General features: G+C 35.3%; 1 protein-coding gene across 4 annotated transcripts in view; it reads left to right on the forward strand.

Moving 5' to 3' along the window:
- The window catches only part of foxn3 (forkhead box N3), a 67,760-nt gene that overhangs the window by 10,375 nt on the left and 36,250 nt on the right, over window positions 1-21,135 (forward strand). For 3 of the 4 annotated variants that reach the window (XM_041276129.1, XM_041276127.1, XM_041276130.1), the window contains one exon: window positions 16,022-16,578. In XM_041276129.1, coding sequence (XP_041132063.1) covers window positions 16,036-16,578 — 543 coding nt within the window. In that variant the 5' untranslated portion in view covers window positions 16,022-16,035. Of the gene's footprint in view, window positions 1-11,828; window positions 12,024-16,021; window positions 16,579-21,135 lie in introns of those variants that run through there. The other variant, XM_041276128.1, reaches the window with a different exon arrangement.

A 21,135-nucleotide genomic window follows, 5' to 3' on the forward strand; every position in this document is an offset into this window, starting at 1 on the left:
ATTACAGTAAGTACTAAACAGGGCTTGTGCTGGTCACCATGCTTGTAAAAAATAAGACTCTTCTGTTAACCCTGTTGCTATGGTGTTATCAACAAGAGCAAACTTTGGGTTTGTGAAAATCAGCCACAATGCTGTTTGCAGAAGATAAGTTATAAGGAATGAGGCTTTAGGGACTCCAGAGTGAAGCCCCCTACAGCATGCGCTGAATTGTTTTCACATTAGCTAAGTGAGAGGTGGAAAACCTGCTTTGAAATGCTTGAGTAGATTTTTAGTAATGCTTTTTATTTTTATTTGTATTTTACTTAAAGGGACTAGATACTATTTAAGATGGTTCTAATTTCTATTGCACCTAGCCATATGTTGGAAAGTGTATTGACAGTTCTAATGTTTAATGATTGAACAAAGCCAGATTAAGTGTTTGAGAAACCTAGCAGGAGGGGCCCACATCCTGCCCTCCTATGACTAAAACATTGCAGTGTTAATACTGGAAATAAACACATAAATAAATATTGTTAAATATAACACATTGACTTTGCAATGCTCTTGGTAGCCTTCAGCCAGATTGGCAGCATATTTACTTTCAGCCAGTGTGGTAGGCATATGGGTTTTGTCTTGTTCTGTAGTTACTATACTTTAACTTAATTGTACAGTACGTAGCATCTGTAGTGCAAGTGGGGTGAAGGAATGTGCCCTTTTTTTAGTTGATACTGTTGACTGCAGTATTAACCTCAACCTTAGCTGCCACTGTCAGCTATGGGAAAGTTCAAGCCGTGATAACTCAATGCAGAGGTCTTGCTAACACAGGCAACGCCTGCAGGTTTTTGTCTCTTAAAAAAAAAAAAAAAAAAAAAAGTAATATTTTATGGTATTCTTTGTTATTGAGAATTCATTTATCATCTTCTATTTAAAAGCAAAGAGAGGGACTATCGCAAGGATGTATTTTATTTCATTTTAAACTGTTAATATGTTGAGAATAAATGGCTCTTCCCCAAAACAATAGAAAATTGTATTTCAGAAGTCATATCACTAAGAGCTCATAGTTCATAGTGTGTAATGCTTATCAGATCAAATCAAACTTTCCATAAGCTTGCCATTCCCAAAATACCCTAATTGCTTTGCATGTTTTATTAATGGCTATTTGATTCTTACTTACTAATTTGTGAAATAAGATCTTATAAAGAGGCTTTACAGAAACTGCCAAATTTGGGGAATAAACAAATACCCACCATGCTATCTTTTGAGCGTGCATTTTTCTTGTGGTGTTTTGAATGTTATTCTACAACAGCTGTGTTTTGATTAGTTACAGAACCTAGAGCATGTATCATTGCACTGTTTGCAGACAGTATTGCCATTGCGTTCTCCCCCCCTAACCTCACATACAATTGCAGATTAGAGAGCACAGTTAGACAGAGAATTAAGCAAGGACTTGTCTTTTCATCTCAGTGAGCTATTTAATCCCATAGGTAGGTTGTATCCCAACCAACATTGTGATTAAAAAATACATTAAAAAAAAAAAAAAAAAAAAAAAAAAAAAAACATTATTGACCGAGCCAAATATTGGTGTAAATTACAGTTTGAATTAAGAAGCCTTTGGACCTCTGATGTATATTAAGACTTTGAATCTCCAACCAAGTCTTGTTTTATAGGGGGTTGGAACAAAAACTGGATATTTACATGGCATGTTAATCTATCTAGATCAAGTAAAAGTTGTAAGTAATGATAAATCCTGCTTTTGCACTTTGAAGGCATCAGCTGCAGACCAGAAGCTTGAGCGTTGCTGAGCAACTCTGTCAGAGGAGGATTGTCTGATTTTTCTGCCACTGGTTATTCCTAAAGCTGCAGTAGAAGGTATAAGCACTGCTAACACATAAACAACCCAAGAGGTGTCATCTTTGATTTTAAGATTATATGTCTTTGAACTAAGTATATTTCAACAGTACAACTGACACTGTACCTTCTGAGTGTTATAATCATATGTACATCTTTTTCTTTAAAGCTTCAGATTAGGACCAGCTGCACATTTCTCTGTTCACAAGTCATTCTTGCATGATGTTATTTGTTGAAGTCAGTTAAGGAAAAGAAAGCACCTGTACCCATACATATTTAAAAATGGCTCTTACTGAACATACCAGTACTTAATATTTCAAATTCAGGCTTTGCAGTAGGACTCTATAATATTTTATCTTCTAACAAAAATGTTCCCTGTTTAAATTGCTGTTTTGCTTCAGAAACTAACAGAGATTGAGGAAGACTTGTATGACCACCTACTGCTGCAAGTAGCATCCGGAGCATGTCTGTTGGGTTAGGAGTGACATAGTAACTGTTCAGTCTCTGGAAGATCCTGTTTCCAGATGATCTGGAAAATAGTATGCATAGCATTCTAAAATACTGTATGCAGTATGAATTACAAATAAAAGACTATTGACAGACATTTTTCTGTGTTGTATTAACCATTCATGAATGAGAACACAATGATGGTGATTTGCTTGTGTTTTGAATGCATTTTCAAATTGCAGGTTTTTAAACTAGGCTAGTAAACCTCTTAACTTCAGCAAACATTTTTAATAATGCATGGTGCTTTAGTCAGCCCGGTATGACACTTGAAATGGGTATTCTCATTAAAAATAATGTGAACAAACAACAGATTATAAGTCTGTTGTTCACTGTTCTTCCTGGCTTTGAAGTTTTACTCAATACATGTTTTAGATTTTTAAGGTTGTATGATTAATAAAGGGGATTATTCTAGTATAGTATTTCTAACTCCTGTGAAAGGATGGTCTTTATGTAAAAAAGGGAGCTAATATTGGTTTAACACTATGTGTATATAGTGTTCACTTTTCAAGAATGTATTTAATGTAGCTATCACTAACTCAAAGATTCAATCCTGGCTTCAAATGAAGCAGTAAAAAAAGTTGAGTTACCCTTACTTCTAGTAAACCCTAATTAAAAACACTGCCACCTAACAAGCTTTGGTACACTCTGCACTACTAAAGGGTTCTCCCCAGAAATCTGTATAGCTGGGTGGCAGAGCATTATAACCAGGAGCACTTTAATGGACAAATACAATTGCCTTACTTTAAATATATAATAAGACAAATAATTTGAATAATAAAAAAAAATTGAGTAATGGATAATAATCTAATTCATACACAGGCTACACTACTCCATTTACCCCCTGATCCTTTATGATCTTATGTGTGTTTCTGGCACCTTACACATCATACCACTTAATCCCTTGTGTAAAAAAGCCATTTCTGTTTTATTCCCACTTAACATCACACTGACTATCACAATGTTTCTTTTTGTTTTTGTGGTTTTTTTTTTTGTTTGTTTGTTTTTTACGCACTGGCCCCTCTTGCAGTTCTTCCAATTTGCTTTCTGCAAGTTGCTGTTCATTGTCTAAATCAGGTTGCTCTTTTTCATTTTCTACATGTTGTTTTTTCTTTTTCATCATCCATTTCGGTTTGCTCACTTCCACATACATCGTCACTATTTTTGCTTCCAAAATAATTGGTTATTTTTTTTAGCAGTCATTTTAACATTTCAGCCTCACAAAGTGCTTTACCTACCCCATCTAGTCTGATTGAGTCAAATGTAGTGTCAAGACATAACACAGCTGTCATTTGGTTGCAAGGTATTTTATGTTCACCCAGAGCGCGCAAGTGATGTAGTCTGCTAGCAGACAATTCGTCCTTATCGTTAAAGGCACAGTAGCATCAGCAAGATGAGCGGATCTGGGTCTTTCAGCTGGGTAGCGACAGCCACTTAGCCAAGCAGCCCGCCTGGCTGAAAAGGTCTGGGGAGAACCCTGTTATACCATTGCTACTCCAATGGGAATACACTACACTCCTGGGTAGTGCATGATCTCACAAGATGTGGAAACAGAAAGCCATTTCTTGCAATGTTCCATGTAGCACTCAATTAAGACTGTTAGTCAATTTCAAGACCATTTGCAGATCACTATTATCAGCTCCTTATTTAGACAATTTTACTCTGTACTTGAGAGATTGTAATAGAAAGATTTCACTGTATGGTATGCCGATACTGACATGTATCTTATTGCAATGGGATCATGCAATACACCTCTGGCATAGCAATATGAATAGACTATCAATACCTAAGAAGAACATTTATACATTATCAGTGGTGAAACTGTGGTATAATAAAACAGAAAATAGATTTAAAACTACAAAACTCACCAGAGGGTGGACATGTATTTACCAAGCGTGTTTTTTTTTTTTTTTTTTGCTGCTGCTTTTTACTATACAATGGAATGTCAGTGACAGTGTCAATAGCTAGTTGTGTGAACTGTGTTAAGTAGTATAATCCAACTATTAGGTTGTGCACTTCTGTCATGTAAGTACAATACATTAAACCGTGCTTGATTAAACATTGATTGTTAAATTATTGTTATGTTTTTTATATTAGAACATTGGGTTTGTGCATCAGTAATTGGTGCTCAACCTTCAGTTCCTGTCTCTTTTATATACTGATATTCATAACATAAAAGATACTGTCCATCCAGGTGTGAAATTGAACATCACTTATAATTTAGAGTAATTATAGTAACTGTAACAGTAAAAATTAAGTGTGTTCAATTTTTTTTGATTGTATACAGTTATTTATGTATGTGTTTGGAAGGTAGAAGTTAGATTAAATACCAGTAAATAGAACAATTGTCTATTATTAATCCTCTTGTGGTATGTGCTGGTTAACCACTGGCAACAGGGAAATTCCCTACAGTCCCTGTGTATATATTGTGGACCCAGGGACCAAAGGGGTTATGCTGAAGGCATGTCTGCACATAAGTATATGTTAGGTGTGCATTTTTAAGATCTTGGTAATCACCAATTGTGGTGATAAGACTCTGACATTCCCTACTATCATTCTTGAGAGCTATCCTCAAACAGCACTTGGTGAAACTTATTGCAAGACTTTTCCGCAAACGGTACTGTACACAAGTGTATCTGCATTGATGCAATTTTATTATAAATTATTATTCATATTGTTGACTGAATATGCAGCAAACCAATGCAGTTTACATAAAATGTGTAATTTTGTAATAGTGAAATGTTGCAGATTTGTAATAAGTTTAGCACTTGTAAAAGACACCAGATATACAGAAACGGGACCCTGAAATAATCTGTTTATCCACATAACACGTATGTGCGAGCATTCAGTCATTGACCTTTCTGAGTGACTGCCAAATAAGGTGCCAATTGGTGCTAATTATAATATCCATTTTTAATATCCATGTTTTGAGCTTAACTTGGTTAAAAGACATCTGGAAGAAGCCAACCAAATCCCTAAATAATGATTTTACTTCATAGTGGGATTTGTACAAGTGTAAGAGCCAAGACTTCAATTAAAAAAAAAAATAATAATTGTTATCAAAAAGCCTTTATACCAGTAGCAAAATATGTAATTGATGTTTAATAAATAGTCACAACACAATGCCGACATAACTGTGTTAGCACTGCCTCAGCCCTGTATCGCCTCATTCCTGACTGAGTTAATGGGTAAAGTAACACAGTGATGGACTCCCTTCGGAATCTTACCAACCATGCATTCCAGTGGTACAGGATTTTATTATCATTGGTGCGTGAAGGAGCATTTCTGATCCAGCTGAACTGATTAAAGCTTAGGACTTTACTTGACAGCATCAATTTTGCCCTCTCAACAGAATTGGGAATTGAGCTACATATAGTGTGGTGGTACAGTAACTCTTTCTGTGCACTGAAGATGCTTCTGCCATACCCTATTTTAGCATTATGCATCACAATGTTAAACAGCAAGACTTGCTTACCATTCTATATTGTATTTTGAAGGGTTAATTTAGCAAAATAATTTGTATTTGTTTAACGTGTGTCGTACTCTTCAAATGAGTTTCCTTTCCTATTGCTGTTTTTGTATAACAGTTGTTTTTCAGGAGTGAGAAGGTGACTGCTTATGTATTTGTGATCATCATGAAACTCATGATTTCAGACACAGCTGTTGTCATTGTAATACAGCATTGATTCAAGCACTGGCTCAAGTAATGAGCTAACCTACTCAAGAGTCCTAGTGGCAATCAAGCTGTAATAATTATAACCCTTTTAAATGTTCTTGAGATACCTGTAGTGCTATGATGTAACATCTTTAATTGCATTGTTGGACATTATTGTACAGATTTTGTAATCTATGAATGAAAGGTAACTCATAAAAACTGTTTAAGAGTTTTATGTAGTATATGTATTTCAGGTGACTTGGGGCCTGTTTCTCAAAGCTTTCACTTTTGATCAGTCAAATACATTTTATACTGTATTTGTCATGGGGATGATAGAGTAACCGTCAACAGAATAGAACTTTAAAAACACTTCTAAGCTGTGGGAAGGGGGTGTCCTTGATTATGATTACAATTCTATAAGTGAAGTTAACAGGAGCATTGGGAAATGTCTCAACACATATTTTTATAAATCATGTTAGTTATGTTTTTTTTTTTTTTTAAGAATCTGTAAAGTATGAAATGAAAATGTAGTTTAAAGCTTGATTCAGACAGATGCAAGACATTGCGATACTGTATGTACAGTACTAAAGATAGTACTTCCATGCATTTCAGTTTTTTTAAATGCGATTTTATATGCTTTAAAATAGATTTGTTTTTAAGGGTGATTTCTACACTATCTGTTAGGCTACCATGGAGACTTGTTTTCATGTTTTTTTCATTAATTTGATATAATTATATCTATATAAATATATATAGATATATATATCTAATATATATATATTAATTAATATAAATAATATTAATATATAAATTTACTCGATATTAATTAAAAACGTATATATATATATATATAGATTATAAAAATATAAAATTAATTAATTTTTTCAATTACTTTTAAAAGTTTGTGAGTTTGGCTACAAACTTGTTCTTGCATGCTCCGTATCCATAGTATCCATAACTTTAAAGCTACGAAGCCTTTACTTTAGACCAGTGACTGAACAATATTTATTGTTCCATAGATTATGTTTTACATTTATCTCCCCAGATACTCAAATATGAGTATTTCATTGACAGTCCTTTACTCACAGGAGATGGTTTCTTTAATCAGGACTTGCACTTTCACATTGAATAAATACAAAGAGTAACACTGACTTTGCGAAGAGAAACTATAAACGACTATACAGCAGACCACCTGCAATCCCTTTCATGTGACGCCCATAATAAAAGCTCCCTCTTACCAGTAAGTAATAAAGCAATTTAAAATATTTTGATAACATTATTGTTTAAAGAGTTTGGCAGTTTTTGTTTCATTCTACAGTGTAGCTTATACTGTACATTTGTACCAGGTCTTGCGTAAAACAAATCTGTACTTTGCATCTGAGAACATAATACCATTGAACTGATTAATAGTTATGGTTGCCAGGACAGAAACGTTTGAAGTCTGGTTTTTACTGATACAGACCCTTCAAATGGCTACTATGTACTTTTATTTTCCTTTACAGAGCTTGGTTACATTATATACAATGTACTTCTTTTAGTGATGTTGAATAATTGTATCTCTTGTATGATTGGGTAGTATTTCTTATTAATGCAAAGGTAAATATCTAATTTCATGCCCATATCTTTATCCTCAGTTTTTTTTAAAATTTCCACAAAGTATTATATGCAAGCAGGTTATTTATTTTATTATAGTTGTGCAGTAGGTGTAGTTAGAATTATTGGATCAGTAGGTGTGCTGTTCAAAAATAGTTGTGCTTGATTGAATTTTGGAATCAACTACACAGCCCGGTCAATATTATTCATGGTGGTTGTGTGTCATTATTAATTGGGCTATAATATTGCAGATTTAATACACGATTTATGATGAACGATAGCTTCAAAGTGACCAGTAGTGATTCATGTTTTTTAATGACCTTGACTCCACATTAGTTTAAATATTTAGTCTAATACTAAAAATAAGAACACAAGCTAGGTTTATATGAACTGTTTTACAGTTATTTGTGCTTTTGAACAAAATATTGGAGTTTAAAAGAAGAATGGACTCATGAGGTGGAGAGAACTAAAACTTTTAATGACTCAACCTGACTCGCTGCAACATGGCTCAAATAACTGGTTCTTTTATCCTGGTGGAAGCCCTGTTTTCAAAATGGGAAATGCTTCACAGATTACCTGGTAGGGTAACAACTTCAACCCAAAGCATGTAACTCATTTGTATACAACACTGGCCTGCAGGGCAGAATTTAGAAGGTTGAACTTGAAGATTCATTAATCTAACCTGCTAACTAACTGTTGTCACCAGCCTTAAGCGCTACAGATCCTTTATTTTTATAAAGCAGAAACCCTTCTGAGACTAACTGGGACTCAGCAGTAAGGGCTTTATATTTTCACACTTGTTGTTATTGTAAAATGTGATTTTATTTAGCACCATGGATTTTTTTTTTTTGTGTGCTGTGAGAAAGACATTAAATATAACCCTAACCCTAATCTCTGGACCATAATGAGAAGGAAATTTATACAAAAAATAGTATTTAGGAATGTATATGATATTTCAAAAAAAAAAAAAAAAAAAAAACTATTATCACAGTTTTAGTATTCTGTTTAATTGATCCTCTTAGCCACATCATACTTTGTATTGCAGGTACATACATTTCACAAACATGGAGGCATTTAGCAAAGATGTTGTGGAAAAATAATCATTTTAATGCAGTGTTGGACACAAATGGAAATGAAGATGAATGTTACTGTTCCCCTGTGGTTCATGGGTGAAGGAATTAACACAGCTTGTCACTCTACCCTAGCTGTGCTGGTTTCCAAGGCAACTAGTATGTACGTGTTTCAGGCTAGCCATAGTGACACACTTGCAAAAAGCAGCAGCCTTCTCTGTTCTAATATCATGCAAGTGTTCTAGCAACACAGTGTTAAACAATGGGTGGGATTGGGTTAGGCTGACCTTACGATAAAAGGTGAAAAATATAGTTGTGTTGAAAATTTAATGAAGGTTACAGAAATTCAAATGTATGCGGTGGATTTAAAATATTTTTTATTGATGTTAGTAGGTAGCTGTACACAACTTAAAGACATGGCATATTAAGCACGCCAACTAGCAATTTTGAACTGGAGTCTGCTGTGCTAACTTGACTACTCGTGATTGTTGCTTGTACCACTTGTTATCGTATAGCCTAATAATAGTTTTTGGGGTTTTTTTTGGAGGGAGGCAAGTGAGAAGACATTGCTCTTCAGAACTGTGAGCTTGATTGTATACTCCTCAGTGCCTGTGTTGCGTTACAGTATAGCATTGAGGGAAATATACTGATTGGATAATCCTTAACTGCATCACAGTAATTTTATGTCACAGAGCTGCTGCTATAGATTACTATTGTATCAGTCGAGCGCCCTGCTTCTCCTGTGTCAAGGGAAATAATTACATTTAATAACATAAGGCTAGGAGGAGTTTAGTGTCTTGTGAATGAGGTGCAGGCTCATAAAGTACCACTGTTTTTAAGCAGGCCTGCTTGTAAAATTCTCTTTGAACTAACCTTGCACAGATACAGGCTATACCAGAGCCTCATAAAACTCAATCTTTAGTAAAAACAAATATTACAGCTTTAAGCTACGATACTGCACTTTTAGTGTTGAATTCCATCTATACCTTTTCTCATCTGAAATGCACAACATGTATTAGTCGGCATTACTTTTTCTTGTTTTTTCACCATGGTTACAGTCCTGTTATACAGGTTCTCAAAAGACCCAGGAATGATAGTATTTTGATGACACCTTGCAGATAACTGATTAATACCTGTGCCGTTATGACTTGCTGAATGCAACTAAGGGCTGATGCAACTACATTGCTGAACACTGAAACTGCACCCCTTGAGCAGCTTTTGAGTGTGGTTAGCAGACTAAAACCAATACAGTATCCTGAAAGCCAGACCATAGGGAATGATTAGAAAGCCTCTTCAAGTTTTAGGAAGTACAACTGTGGAAGGAAATTCAATCTGGAAATTATACTTTTTTATACTCAGCAAGTGTTGAATTCTGTCCTGTAAAGCCCACATAAATGTGCTAACTCGTCTTCCTAACAGGGCTATCACTATAATTATGTACAGGCAAGGTGTCTGTATCTTAATCTCCACAACCTGGATCCACAGTTTTCTCTATTACTGAGATTAATTATATGCACAGAGAGCATTTGATTTAAAATGTAATTGCTTCATGTACTGCAGTCCTTGTGTAGATAGTAATATGCTACAGTCCAAGGATTATTGCGAAGAACAACATATTATTCATAACAGTGATAAACACATTACCAAATTGGTGTTTCAAGCTGATGAAGTAATCCAAGAGGTAATTGATGAAAGAGATGAAAACTGCCCAAGGAAATTTGTTCTATTATCCATAAGTTTAAAATAAATAAATAATATAATATAAAAGTTATACTAGATGGTAACAATGCTTGTCATGCCTAGTAAACTGTTACTCAATACTTTGCTTCAGGCATGAATTTATTATATGCTTCAGAAATCATACAAACACATACAGTGTTTCAGCTGTGATTTTAAGTCCATAATGTTTTATAACTAGTAATGTAGTTGTTTTTTGCCTGGCAAGATGTTTTTGAATAGTAATTGAAGCTCCGTTTCTCATCAAAAAACCAAAATCAAAACCAATTACATTTCTAGTGCTATAAAAATGTAAGAAAGTGGTAAGAAATTGGGAAAGACTCCCAATATTATACTTCAGATCTTTACTTGGTAGTAATTAGAAGAGGTACTTTGACCTGCTCTTTTATTTGCTTTTTGCCTAGGCATTATCAGTGGATTTCATTGCAGGGAAAAAGTTTTATTGAAGTGCTTTTGTTTTTAAATGGCAGTTTCCTGAAATAATCCAAGTTGTGTATTCTAATCTTGCTCTGTCCAGTGTATATGTGTTGCATTGTGATCTGGTGCTATAATAAAGGTAGGAATCCCTTTTCAGCTGCTGTTGTACTGGATTTAATTTTATTTTTGACAATACTGTGCCTTTTTATTAGAATGCACTGACATTTACCCATCAGTTAAACGTACCTTTTTTTTCCAATTTGTATATTAAACAGAAATCAATATATTTGTATCCTTCAGGCAAAACATAGCTGTTGTTGTATCATAACATTGCACCTTCCCCACAAGCCACCCTGAATTAGATGCTCTTTTCTTCTTAAAGGCATTAAAAAATGTAACATATTTCAAGCAGAATAGCTTTACTCGGTAGGTGGTATTCCATACGCTAGTGCACATACAAGTTTTATTAGCTTTTGTATAGATGCAAACTTATAAGGTAACATGTTATAAAAATCAGATTAGAAACCAGTGGTTAAAGAAGGGGACTTGTTACCAGGTTCCAGGTTCAATCCCAGCCACTGACGCTGTGTGTGACCCTGAGCAAGTCACTTAACCTCCCTGTGCTCCATCCTATGGATGAGATGTAAAACAAACAAGGTCCCATTGTAAGGGACTCTCAAGCAGCATTTGGATGCATAGTTCACCCCATAGTCTCTGTAAGTCGCTTTGGGTAAAAGTGTCTGCTAAAAGATTAATTCATACCTTTCTGCATGTTTAGTGTTTCTACAAAATATCACAATAGCATGACACTCAATTGTCTTTAAATCCAGAGAATACTGACATGAAGGATATTATTATGTAAATAAGCATTAGGGTGTGGAAAACCTGTTGCAGGAAGCTAGTTTCCACCAATGGGATATAAGATGATCCCACTTGTCAGACAGGTTACTGAGGCAAGACATGTGACACCTATTCAAAGAAGGATTATTGGCAACACCCTTCACAAACTAGAGGCGCTGGAATTTTGTCAAGTAAACAGTGGAAGATAAGTCAGGACTTGCCATGTTTTATGTAGATACTGCCTTTTCTCTGTCTTCTTGCATCCACATTGCCATTTTAAGAATCTGGGTTTCTCTAGAACAATTAGTTACAAGGACAGAACTTTGGATCTGAAGAGGATTGATTTGTAGATGAAAGTAAAACAGGTGACTGCACATCAGGTAGGAATGTCTAAGGTGTTGGTTTCTCGCTTTCTGAACGAGGGTTAGTTTGTAGATCTCTTCCTGTCTTAGAATATTCTAGTAGGTCATCTAAATGAAGGTGAAATCTTTGAAGTGACGTAGTAGATGTATTGCTCTATCCAATTAAAGAAAACAAGTTTTTAGAAGACACTGGTTGAACTGTTGTTTAATTACTACTGATAGAGTAAAAACACTATAAACATGTTTTATGTTGCCCACTTTATCATATTGTTGGTATATTTTAACTGTGTTGAAGGTGGTTTGCTATAAGTGACCCTGTTTGTCTTAAGTGATCAATCTGTGCAAACAAAAGATCAGGTAATGAGAATGAAGAAATGTACTCTAAAGTAGCTTCCACTGGGACATGTTTTTTTTTGTTTGCTGTTTTCATGTTTATACTGTTTATTCATGCTTCCTTGATTTGAAGTATTTTAAAGTGTTCTTATTCACAAGACTGCTGGGAACTTTTAAAGAGCTTTTAATCTTTCCTATGTGGATAAATGGCCCTCAGCAAGCTTTATTTATGGGAAACAGGATGTTGCATGCTATTGTATAAAGGAGTCTTTGGGTTTAATAAATCAAACTTTGCCATTCAAAATGTTTGTATTTTTTTCCCAAACATTTGGAAAAGGACACAAATCTTAAAAACTGTAAATTATAATCAAAGAGTAAGAGCAATGCAAAACAAATTAGACATGCTGTTTCATCAACTGTTTATTTAACCATAATAATAATAATATAAAAAACCCCACTGAGTACAATTCCTCATTCAAGAACAGAACAAACTAATGTACTGTGCTGCTACCGGATTGTATCAGGTTTTAACCAAGCCTCCCTGAGCCTTCCAGCATGGTGTTTAAAGTTTACTTTATCGTGTCTCTTGAGTGGGATCAGTGCTTTAGTGAATAATTTATTGTCAGCATGAAGGGGCTCATTAGTCGCCTTTTCAAAGTTTTTAAATGAGTTTTGTGGTTGTCATTACACAAGTCTCCTGTTTGGCTGAACAGCAAAATGACAGTTTGGCAGTTGGCTGGCTTGTAACAGAGGCAGGCTGCTTCTTTTCAACTCTGGATTTGCCTTTTGTGTTTTTATAAAGGCCTTCTATTAATGCAAAGTGCAGGGCCAGTAACCCTGGGATTAAACATCTATATGGTGGAGTAGGAGGGAGGGTTTTTTTCCTGCCTTGTTTGTTTTTGTTTCTTCTTATTTGTTACGTGCACATTTGTGGCAGTTGTATTCCCTTTTCTTAAATACCCGCATTTGCATGAAGGCTTTTGTTGCTCCCAAAATCCACATGGAAGCAAGCTGAAACAAATACTGGTGCTACTACACTGACACTAGTAATATTCATCGGAGCGTTAGTCCCTTTGGTTAACAGGTAATGGGAGATCATGCTGGCCCCCTGGCTGTTTATGTATAACATTGTTGGACAATGTTCTGTAGCTATATTAGCTGAAATAGTCATTTCCATCTAAAGATGTAGCCAGGGTTTTATTGAAAGGTCTCTAACTGATCATATACTATACAATATTATACTATATTGTTTAATATAATATCTAGACTAATATATGCTGTGCCTGGTGCTTTTCTTTTCTAACTGTATTTCTAACCTCTGTCTCAGTGATTTTAAGAATGGTGATGAATAGGGATGTCACAGTTGTGGAATAAATTAACCCCCTGCTGATGTTCCTAGATGGGTTTTAATAATTCTGTATCACAACAACAAAAGCAGACCTGTAATGCTTTCCCCAGCGATGAAAGAATACATACATAGAATATCACGTTTTGTTTTTAAGTGACTGCAGTGGTATCTTCTTTCTGTTACTGTATAATAAACCCTGTGAAGGACACACTCATTTAACTCGTCATATTAGTGTTTTTTAATTGTCGGTATGTTATAAGGATACTTGCCCAGTTCTGCAAACGTGACAAAAGTGTGTTAGTTGAGGATAATGCTGATTTAGCTTGGACACCTGGTATTTTGTCTTTTAAACAGACAGGAGTGCTTAATTATCCTTAGCCCATTTCCATTAATGTTGTTGCTGCTTCTGATGACGCCCAGTCGTCCGTCTGTCCGTCCCCCTTCCCTCCCCTCTGGTCATGTGTGCCTTTTTTGTTTGCAGTGGAATAATTTATCACTTCTCAACTAGTGCTGCAGACCAAACACACAAACACAGGCAATCTGAGAAAATGAAAAGTGCTGATGTTTGAAGATGGCTGGCTAGCTCTTTGTCATACTTTTGGTGTTAGTATTTGGCTTGGGCTAAACAATGCAATGGATTGTTTCACCAGGATCTACATTGGAACTTTTATTCCAACAAGACTGTTTTCACTTTAACCCCTAGGTGCCCAGGTAAGAGAATAGTTTTCTGAAACTTACATGATACTTTTTAAATGGCACTGCTGGAATTGCAAATAGCTCCAGACCTCAGTTTTGTTTAAGAGAGAGAGAAATGCATTAACTAAAATCTACATGATTGGTATCTGACAGTATTTATTTAGTTGTAGTCAGCTACCACAACTTACTTCATTTAAATAATTTTATAATGCTGTTATTTTGTAGGTAAACATATGTTGCTACTAGTAAAAACGAATATTATTAAGCAACCGTTCTCTATTAATAGACATGTGTTTTCAAGTTATTTTGCTTATGCTGAAAAATGCATTCTGAATCAAAACACGTTTTAAGAAAACTGATTTATTGGTGGAGAAACTATTTGGTTGGCTCAAATCTGATACATGGTCTGGTGGAAAAGTCTCCTATTACTAATACTTTATTTGGTCTGGTATTTAGTGTTTTTATTCCCTCTAAGGAAATACTAAAAATGAACTAATTAAGTATGTAATTAAATATTGCAGTTTCTAAAAACCTGCTTTCCCTTCAGACTCTTTTGGTAGGCTATTGCATCTACTAATTTGAATTAATTATGTTTCTGCTGGGTGTTATTACAATGTAGTTAGGTTAAGTAACATTGTCCAGAATCTTTAATCATTGGAACAAACATTGGAACAATTTTCTTTTTTTTTTTTTTTTTTTTTTTTTAAGTGCAATAAAGATTATTAAACTGAATCAAATATTTAAGGAATAAAGCTGTAGCTCGCTTACCTGAACTGCATGGTTTAATTTGGTAAATGTCTTTTAGGGGTTTGTTTAAAAAGTTTGTTTAGAATACAAAAGAATTGGAAAGAATGGTGTATTCGATCCCTTGGGATGCAACTGGCAGTGAAGCAAATTAGGCACCAACAGAGCAGTGTGTTGCTATAGCAACAGTGCAATTAAATTACTTTACTGTCAGCCATAATATAATTTTCCTGTTCAGAGGCTCATGGGACTTGAACTTCCATTTGGTTCAGTTGAATTGTATCCAGTAATGGACTGTACGGTGGCAACGTTTTATCTTTCACATGCTAATCAATAAACTTTGGCCAATTGCATTGTTCAAAATTAATAAAGTGTGAACAAGATTTTATTGACAATTTATTTTCTGAAAACCAGTAGTTAATAATGTAATTGTACTGGAATTATCTAGGTCTGTACACTGTTTGCTTTGAATAGGTGTAAATGGCAACTTGTACACAACACATTTTTCACTATTTTATCAAGGTTGTATTAGTAATTTTAATTTTGGGATGCTCAGAAGTCATGAAGATAAGAAGAATGTCTTTGCAGTTTAAATAAAAATAAACTAAACCTTATACAAAGCACATTTATTAAGAGATCATGTGAAATCTAAGAATTTAACCATGGAAACATTGACTGTTTCTGTAATGAAATGTTTATGAATGCCAAGTAAGTAAATTGATCAAAATAGAAATGGATTACAATATAATAACTTGTTTTTAAGCCAAGTTAAAAGTTCAAACAATAAACTTAATTTTGCTAAAGATAAAAAAAAAAATGCATCAGAAAACGAAAAAGGTGCTTAGTATTGTTCATTCTTTTTTCCTGACTGTGCCATGTTTTTGCTTTTCCACAGGAGTCTTGGTCTAAATGGGTCCAGTCATGCCTCCCAGCAAGAAGCCGGAAGGTTCAGGAATCAGTGTTTCCAATGGACTGAGCCAGTGTTACCCAGGAAGCGCTTTAACCAAGGACCTCCAGGAAGCTGAGGAGCTAGACTTAGCACTGCCCACCATCAAATTGGAAAAAGGGGCCATGGAAGATGAAGAGTTGACAAACTTGAACTGGCTTCACGAGAGCAAGAACTTGCTCAACACTTTTGGGGACACTGTTCTGCGGAGTGTGAGCCCTGTTCAGGAGATTGATGACGATACCCCTCCTTCCCCCGCACATTCAGACCTGCCCTATGATGCCAAGCAGAATCCAAACTGCAAGCCTCCATATTCCTTCAGCTGCCTCATATTCATGGCCATCGAAGATTCTCCCTCCAAGAGACTGCCAGTAAAGGATATTTACAATTGGATCCTTGAACATTTCCCTTACTTTGCTAACGCCCCCACCGGGTGGAAAAACTCTGTCAGACACAACCTGTCGTTGAATAAGTGTTTTAAGAAGGTAGACAAAGACAGAAGTCAGGTACGTTTTTAAATCTTTTTTTTTTACATTTTCAAGCCTGCATAGGCTTTATTTACACCAGGGTACTGAAAAAAAAGAACTGAATCATAAACAAAATACAATTTTTGCCTCAAAACCCACTGCTGGATATATCTTGAACAATGAAGACAAATTTTGTGCAGTGTTTCAGCACCAGATATGCTATACTGTGATAGTTCAAGCTTACAGGCAAACTAAGAAAATTAGTTTGTTTAAAATGGATATAGACTCATCTTAATATATCCAAGTGTTACATTATGCAGTTGTTGCTTTAAATGTAAGTTTCACTCTGCTTCTGTTCCCTGATTCACAGTTTCAGTTCCTAGAGATGTTATAGTATTGCTATTTTAAGAGACATGGAGAAGACCAGCTGATTTTGTTTTGATACCACTTTTCCATAATTTCAAAACAAGGACAGTGGTAGAATTTCTTTTTTCAATGTGTCCATTGGTTTTTGTTTGTTCCTGTTGACCTTCCATTAAAGTTTTTGGGATCTGTTTGTCAAGTCAAGAAAAAGGGAGCTTCCTTAAAGGGTTCTCCTGTCTGTTAGTTGTACTGTAACCTGTTTGTGTTTGCACAGTACTGTATCTTGACGCAAGAACACCAGGAGTTATTATAGTTACATTTTTTTTTTTGATTGAACATGCTGTATTCATTCAGGGTTTCACATTTTAGTATCCTTGTTTGTTTAATTTGCAAAGGATCATTAGCTTGCATGAAACTGAATTACTCAACTATTGCTGAGAAAAGGCCATCTTTGACATTCTACTTGTATGGATTGTTTCCCTTCTCTTACAGTAAAATTATGCAGGTGATTGATCTTTCCAAGCAAAAATTGTGTTATATACACTACCAGTCAAAAGTTTTAGAACACCCCAATTTTTCCAGTTTTTATTGAAATTTAAGCAGTTCAAGTCCAGTGAGTAACCTGAAATGGTACAAAGGTAAGCGGTAAACTGCCAGAGGTTAAAAAAAAAAAGTTTAGGTTATCAAAAACTGAAAAATAATGTACATTTCAGAGTTATACAAAAAGGCCTTTTTCAGGGAACAAGTAATGGGTTACCGACTTACAGCTGTTCTGCAGCAATGGAAGTAAACTAAGCCTTGAAAGTTGATGCTAACAATTCCTACAGGTGTCCAAATTTTTGTTGATTACTTACAAGCCCCCTGTCTGTATAAAAGCAGTGTTGGAACAGACTGTGTTACTACACCCTCTTAAGCATTATTTGGACAGTATTGTACTGCAGGAAGTAGTATATTGCTATCATAATGGCGAGAAAAAGACAATTAACAAAGGAAGACAGACCATTATAACCCTTAAGTATAGGTCTCTCTTTTAGAGAAATTGCAAAGAAAGCCAAGGTGTCAATGAGTACAGTTTCCAACACCATCAGAAGGCACTTGGAAACTGGAGGAAACTCTGACAGGAAGAGGTCTGGTAGACCCAAAGCCACAACAGAATCAGAAGACAAGTTTCTGAGAGTCAACAGCTTGTTGATAGGTGGCTCACAAGACAACAGCTTCAAGCACAGCTTAACACTGGTCGAAGTAAGCTAGTCTCAGTTTCAACTGTGAAGAGAAGACTTCGAGCTGCAGGTTTGACAGGTCGAGTGGCAGTAAGAAAGCCATTGCTAATATGGCAAAATAAGAAAAAAAGGCTTGCCTGGGCCATGAAGCACCGCCAGTGGACTTCTGAAGACTGGAAGAAGGTCTTATGGACCGATGAATCAAAATTTGAAATCTTTGGTTCATCACGCAGGGTTTTTGTACGCCGTAGAGTAGGCGAAAGGATGGTTCCTTGGTGTGTGACACCAACTGTCAAACATGGAGGAGGAAGCGTGATGGTCTGGAGCTCTTTTGCTGGATCCAGAGTCGGCGACTTGCACAGAGTGAGTGGCACCCTGAACCAAAACGGCTACCACAGCATTTTGCAGTGCCATGCAGTACCCTCTGGTATACGCCTAGTTGGTCAGGGGTTCATCCTACAGCAAGATAATGACCCAAAACATACCTCCAGGCTATGTCAGGACTACCTTAGAAGAAAAGAACAAGACGGTAAGCTTAAAATCATGGAATGGCCAGCACAGTCTCCAGACTTAAACCCCATCGAGCTGGTTTGGGATGAACTGGACAGAAGGGTGAAAGCAAAGCAACCTACAAGTGCAACACATTTGTGGGAACATCTGCAACAGTGTTGGGAAGAACTTTCCGAACAATATTTGATTTCCATTGTAGAAAGAATGCCACGAGTGTGTTTGGCTGTTATATCTGCAAAAGGTGTCTACTTTGAGTAAAAAAAGTTAGATAACATTTTGTTAAACAAAACGATTTTATGATTTCTTTTTTTATTTGTTCTATGCTTTAATTTCAGAGTACATTGAGATTTTAAACTGCGTAAATTTCAATAAAAACTGGAAAAATGGAGGTGTTCTAAAACTTTTGACCGGTAGTGTATATTTTAAAGATCAATGACACGGACAGTATTTTTTGTAGTGTAATTATTATGCGCATTAAAATTGATTACAAGTGTGGATTAAATGGGTTTACAAATGTATATTCTTAATTTTAAAATACCTTTTATTCACTAAGATAATGGTCTTATGTTGAGCTAACAAGATGCATTCTACAGACAGGCATGCATTATATACCTAGTTTTCCCAGTACTTACTGTATCCAATTGTATAAAATTCCCAAACTGTAAAGAGTACAGAAATACAAGTCTGTGTCTGTTTGGTTGACGTGAAATTAAACTATATGTTTAGAAATACACCTCCCTTCAGTACCAGCCTGAATGTTAAAAAGCCTTTCCTTGTGACTTTCAGAGTTCATTGCCACCTGGTCCTTGGCTGCATGGAAGAATGTATACGTGTATTTGTATACGTGTCCCCATGGCAACTGGGTAGCAATTGACATGGAAAGTAAGCAGTTGCTGTAGCAACAGAGAAACTGATGTGGCAGCCTCTCTATTTTGCTGGGAAAGGATAATCTACCAGCGCAACAGTAGTTAAGGCACACAGTGCTCTAGGTGTCAGCAGTGATCCCTTAAACTAGTCATAGCCTGTTTAGGTGGATAGTGTAATTTAATTAACCTATTAAATGCCTTTTTCCAGTTCAGCTGTTCAGGCAGTTCAACTTCACAACATAATGTATGCTTGACAACTGGCAAAAGTAGCTGTGTTGCAGCATTTTTACATGTATGTAATTGCAAACGGTCGCAAACTCTTTTTTTAATTTCCAGGAAAATTGTGTTTCTATATTTTTCAATATTCTTTTAAGAAAACAATATTGAAATAGATTCTGCCAGTCTACTACAGTAACAGTAATACTTTTTGAAAGGATACGCCTTTCATTTTAACACTCCAACCATAGTTGAAATGTACAGGAATGTATAGCTTCCTGTGAGACAGAACTCCCTCATGGATCCTTGCAGTGTGAGTGAGAGAATTATTCTGTGATGGCAAAAAAAAAAAAAAAAAGATCCACAACTGTGCTTCTGGGGCGATTAAAAAAAAAAAAAAAAAAAAAAAAAAAAAAAAAAAGGTTATTCATTTTATTATTTTAACCATTCATTTACCAAGGGTAGTATAATTTAATACAATATTCATGTTATGAATTTAGTAAATTAAAATCATAAGTGTAGTTTTTCAAAAGTAAGATTTGACGTTTAAATTGATGACGACAAATATATATATATTTTATATATATTTATATATATATATATATATATATATATTATATATATATCTATATATATTATATATATATATATATATATAAAATAATATGATCAATTCATCAGTTACTGTGTAATGATTTTTACCGGCAGTGTATGTAACAACAAACAACTTGTTCCATGCATTGTTGAGACTTAAAGTACATGTTTATACGTTGAATAGAGCGTCTTCTTTAAATATAGGGTCTATCTTAAGCTTGTTTTCGGCTTTGGAGTAACCTATATATTATTATTATTGGAAGAAAATGAGTCGTGGTGTGTTCATTTCTATCCAGAATACATCTCCCAAACATTTGGTCAGAAGCAGTGTGATTGCTCATGTTGTGTTGGGAATGAGGTCAGCTATGTTTACCGCAACTTCACTAGTGTACATTATGGTTCAACGCCTGTTTGTTACCATAGCAAAAGACCAGTTATAAAGTCCTGGAAAGAACAGTAAAACTACAGCAGATAAGATATTGCATCTATGAGGAGGCTGCGTGGTCCGCTGGTTAAAGTAAAGGGCTTGTAACCAGGAAGTCCCCGGTTCAAATCCCAGCTCACTCACTGTGTTACCCTGAGCAAGTCACTTAACCTCCTTGTCAGGTGAGACGTTGTTGTAAGTGACTCTGCAGCTGATGCACAGTTCACACACCTTAGTCTCTGTAAGTCACCTTGGATAAAGGTGTCTGCTAAATAAACAAATAATACTACTTGCAAAAACATTTCTGTGACTTAAATACTGTACAAAAAGATTTAAAGTCTAAAAAAACTGACAGAATTCTTTTTTTATTGTATGTACTGTTTTTCCTATCTTAGGGATGTAT

The sequence above is a fragment of the Polyodon spathula genome, chromosome 17, assembly GCF_017654505.1.
Source record: "Polyodon spathula isolate WHYD16114869_AA chromosome 17, ASM1765450v1, whole genome shotgun sequence".
Classification (NCBI taxonomy): domain Eukaryota; kingdom Metazoa; phylum Chordata; class Actinopteri; order Acipenseriformes; family Polyodontidae; genus Polyodon; species Polyodon spathula.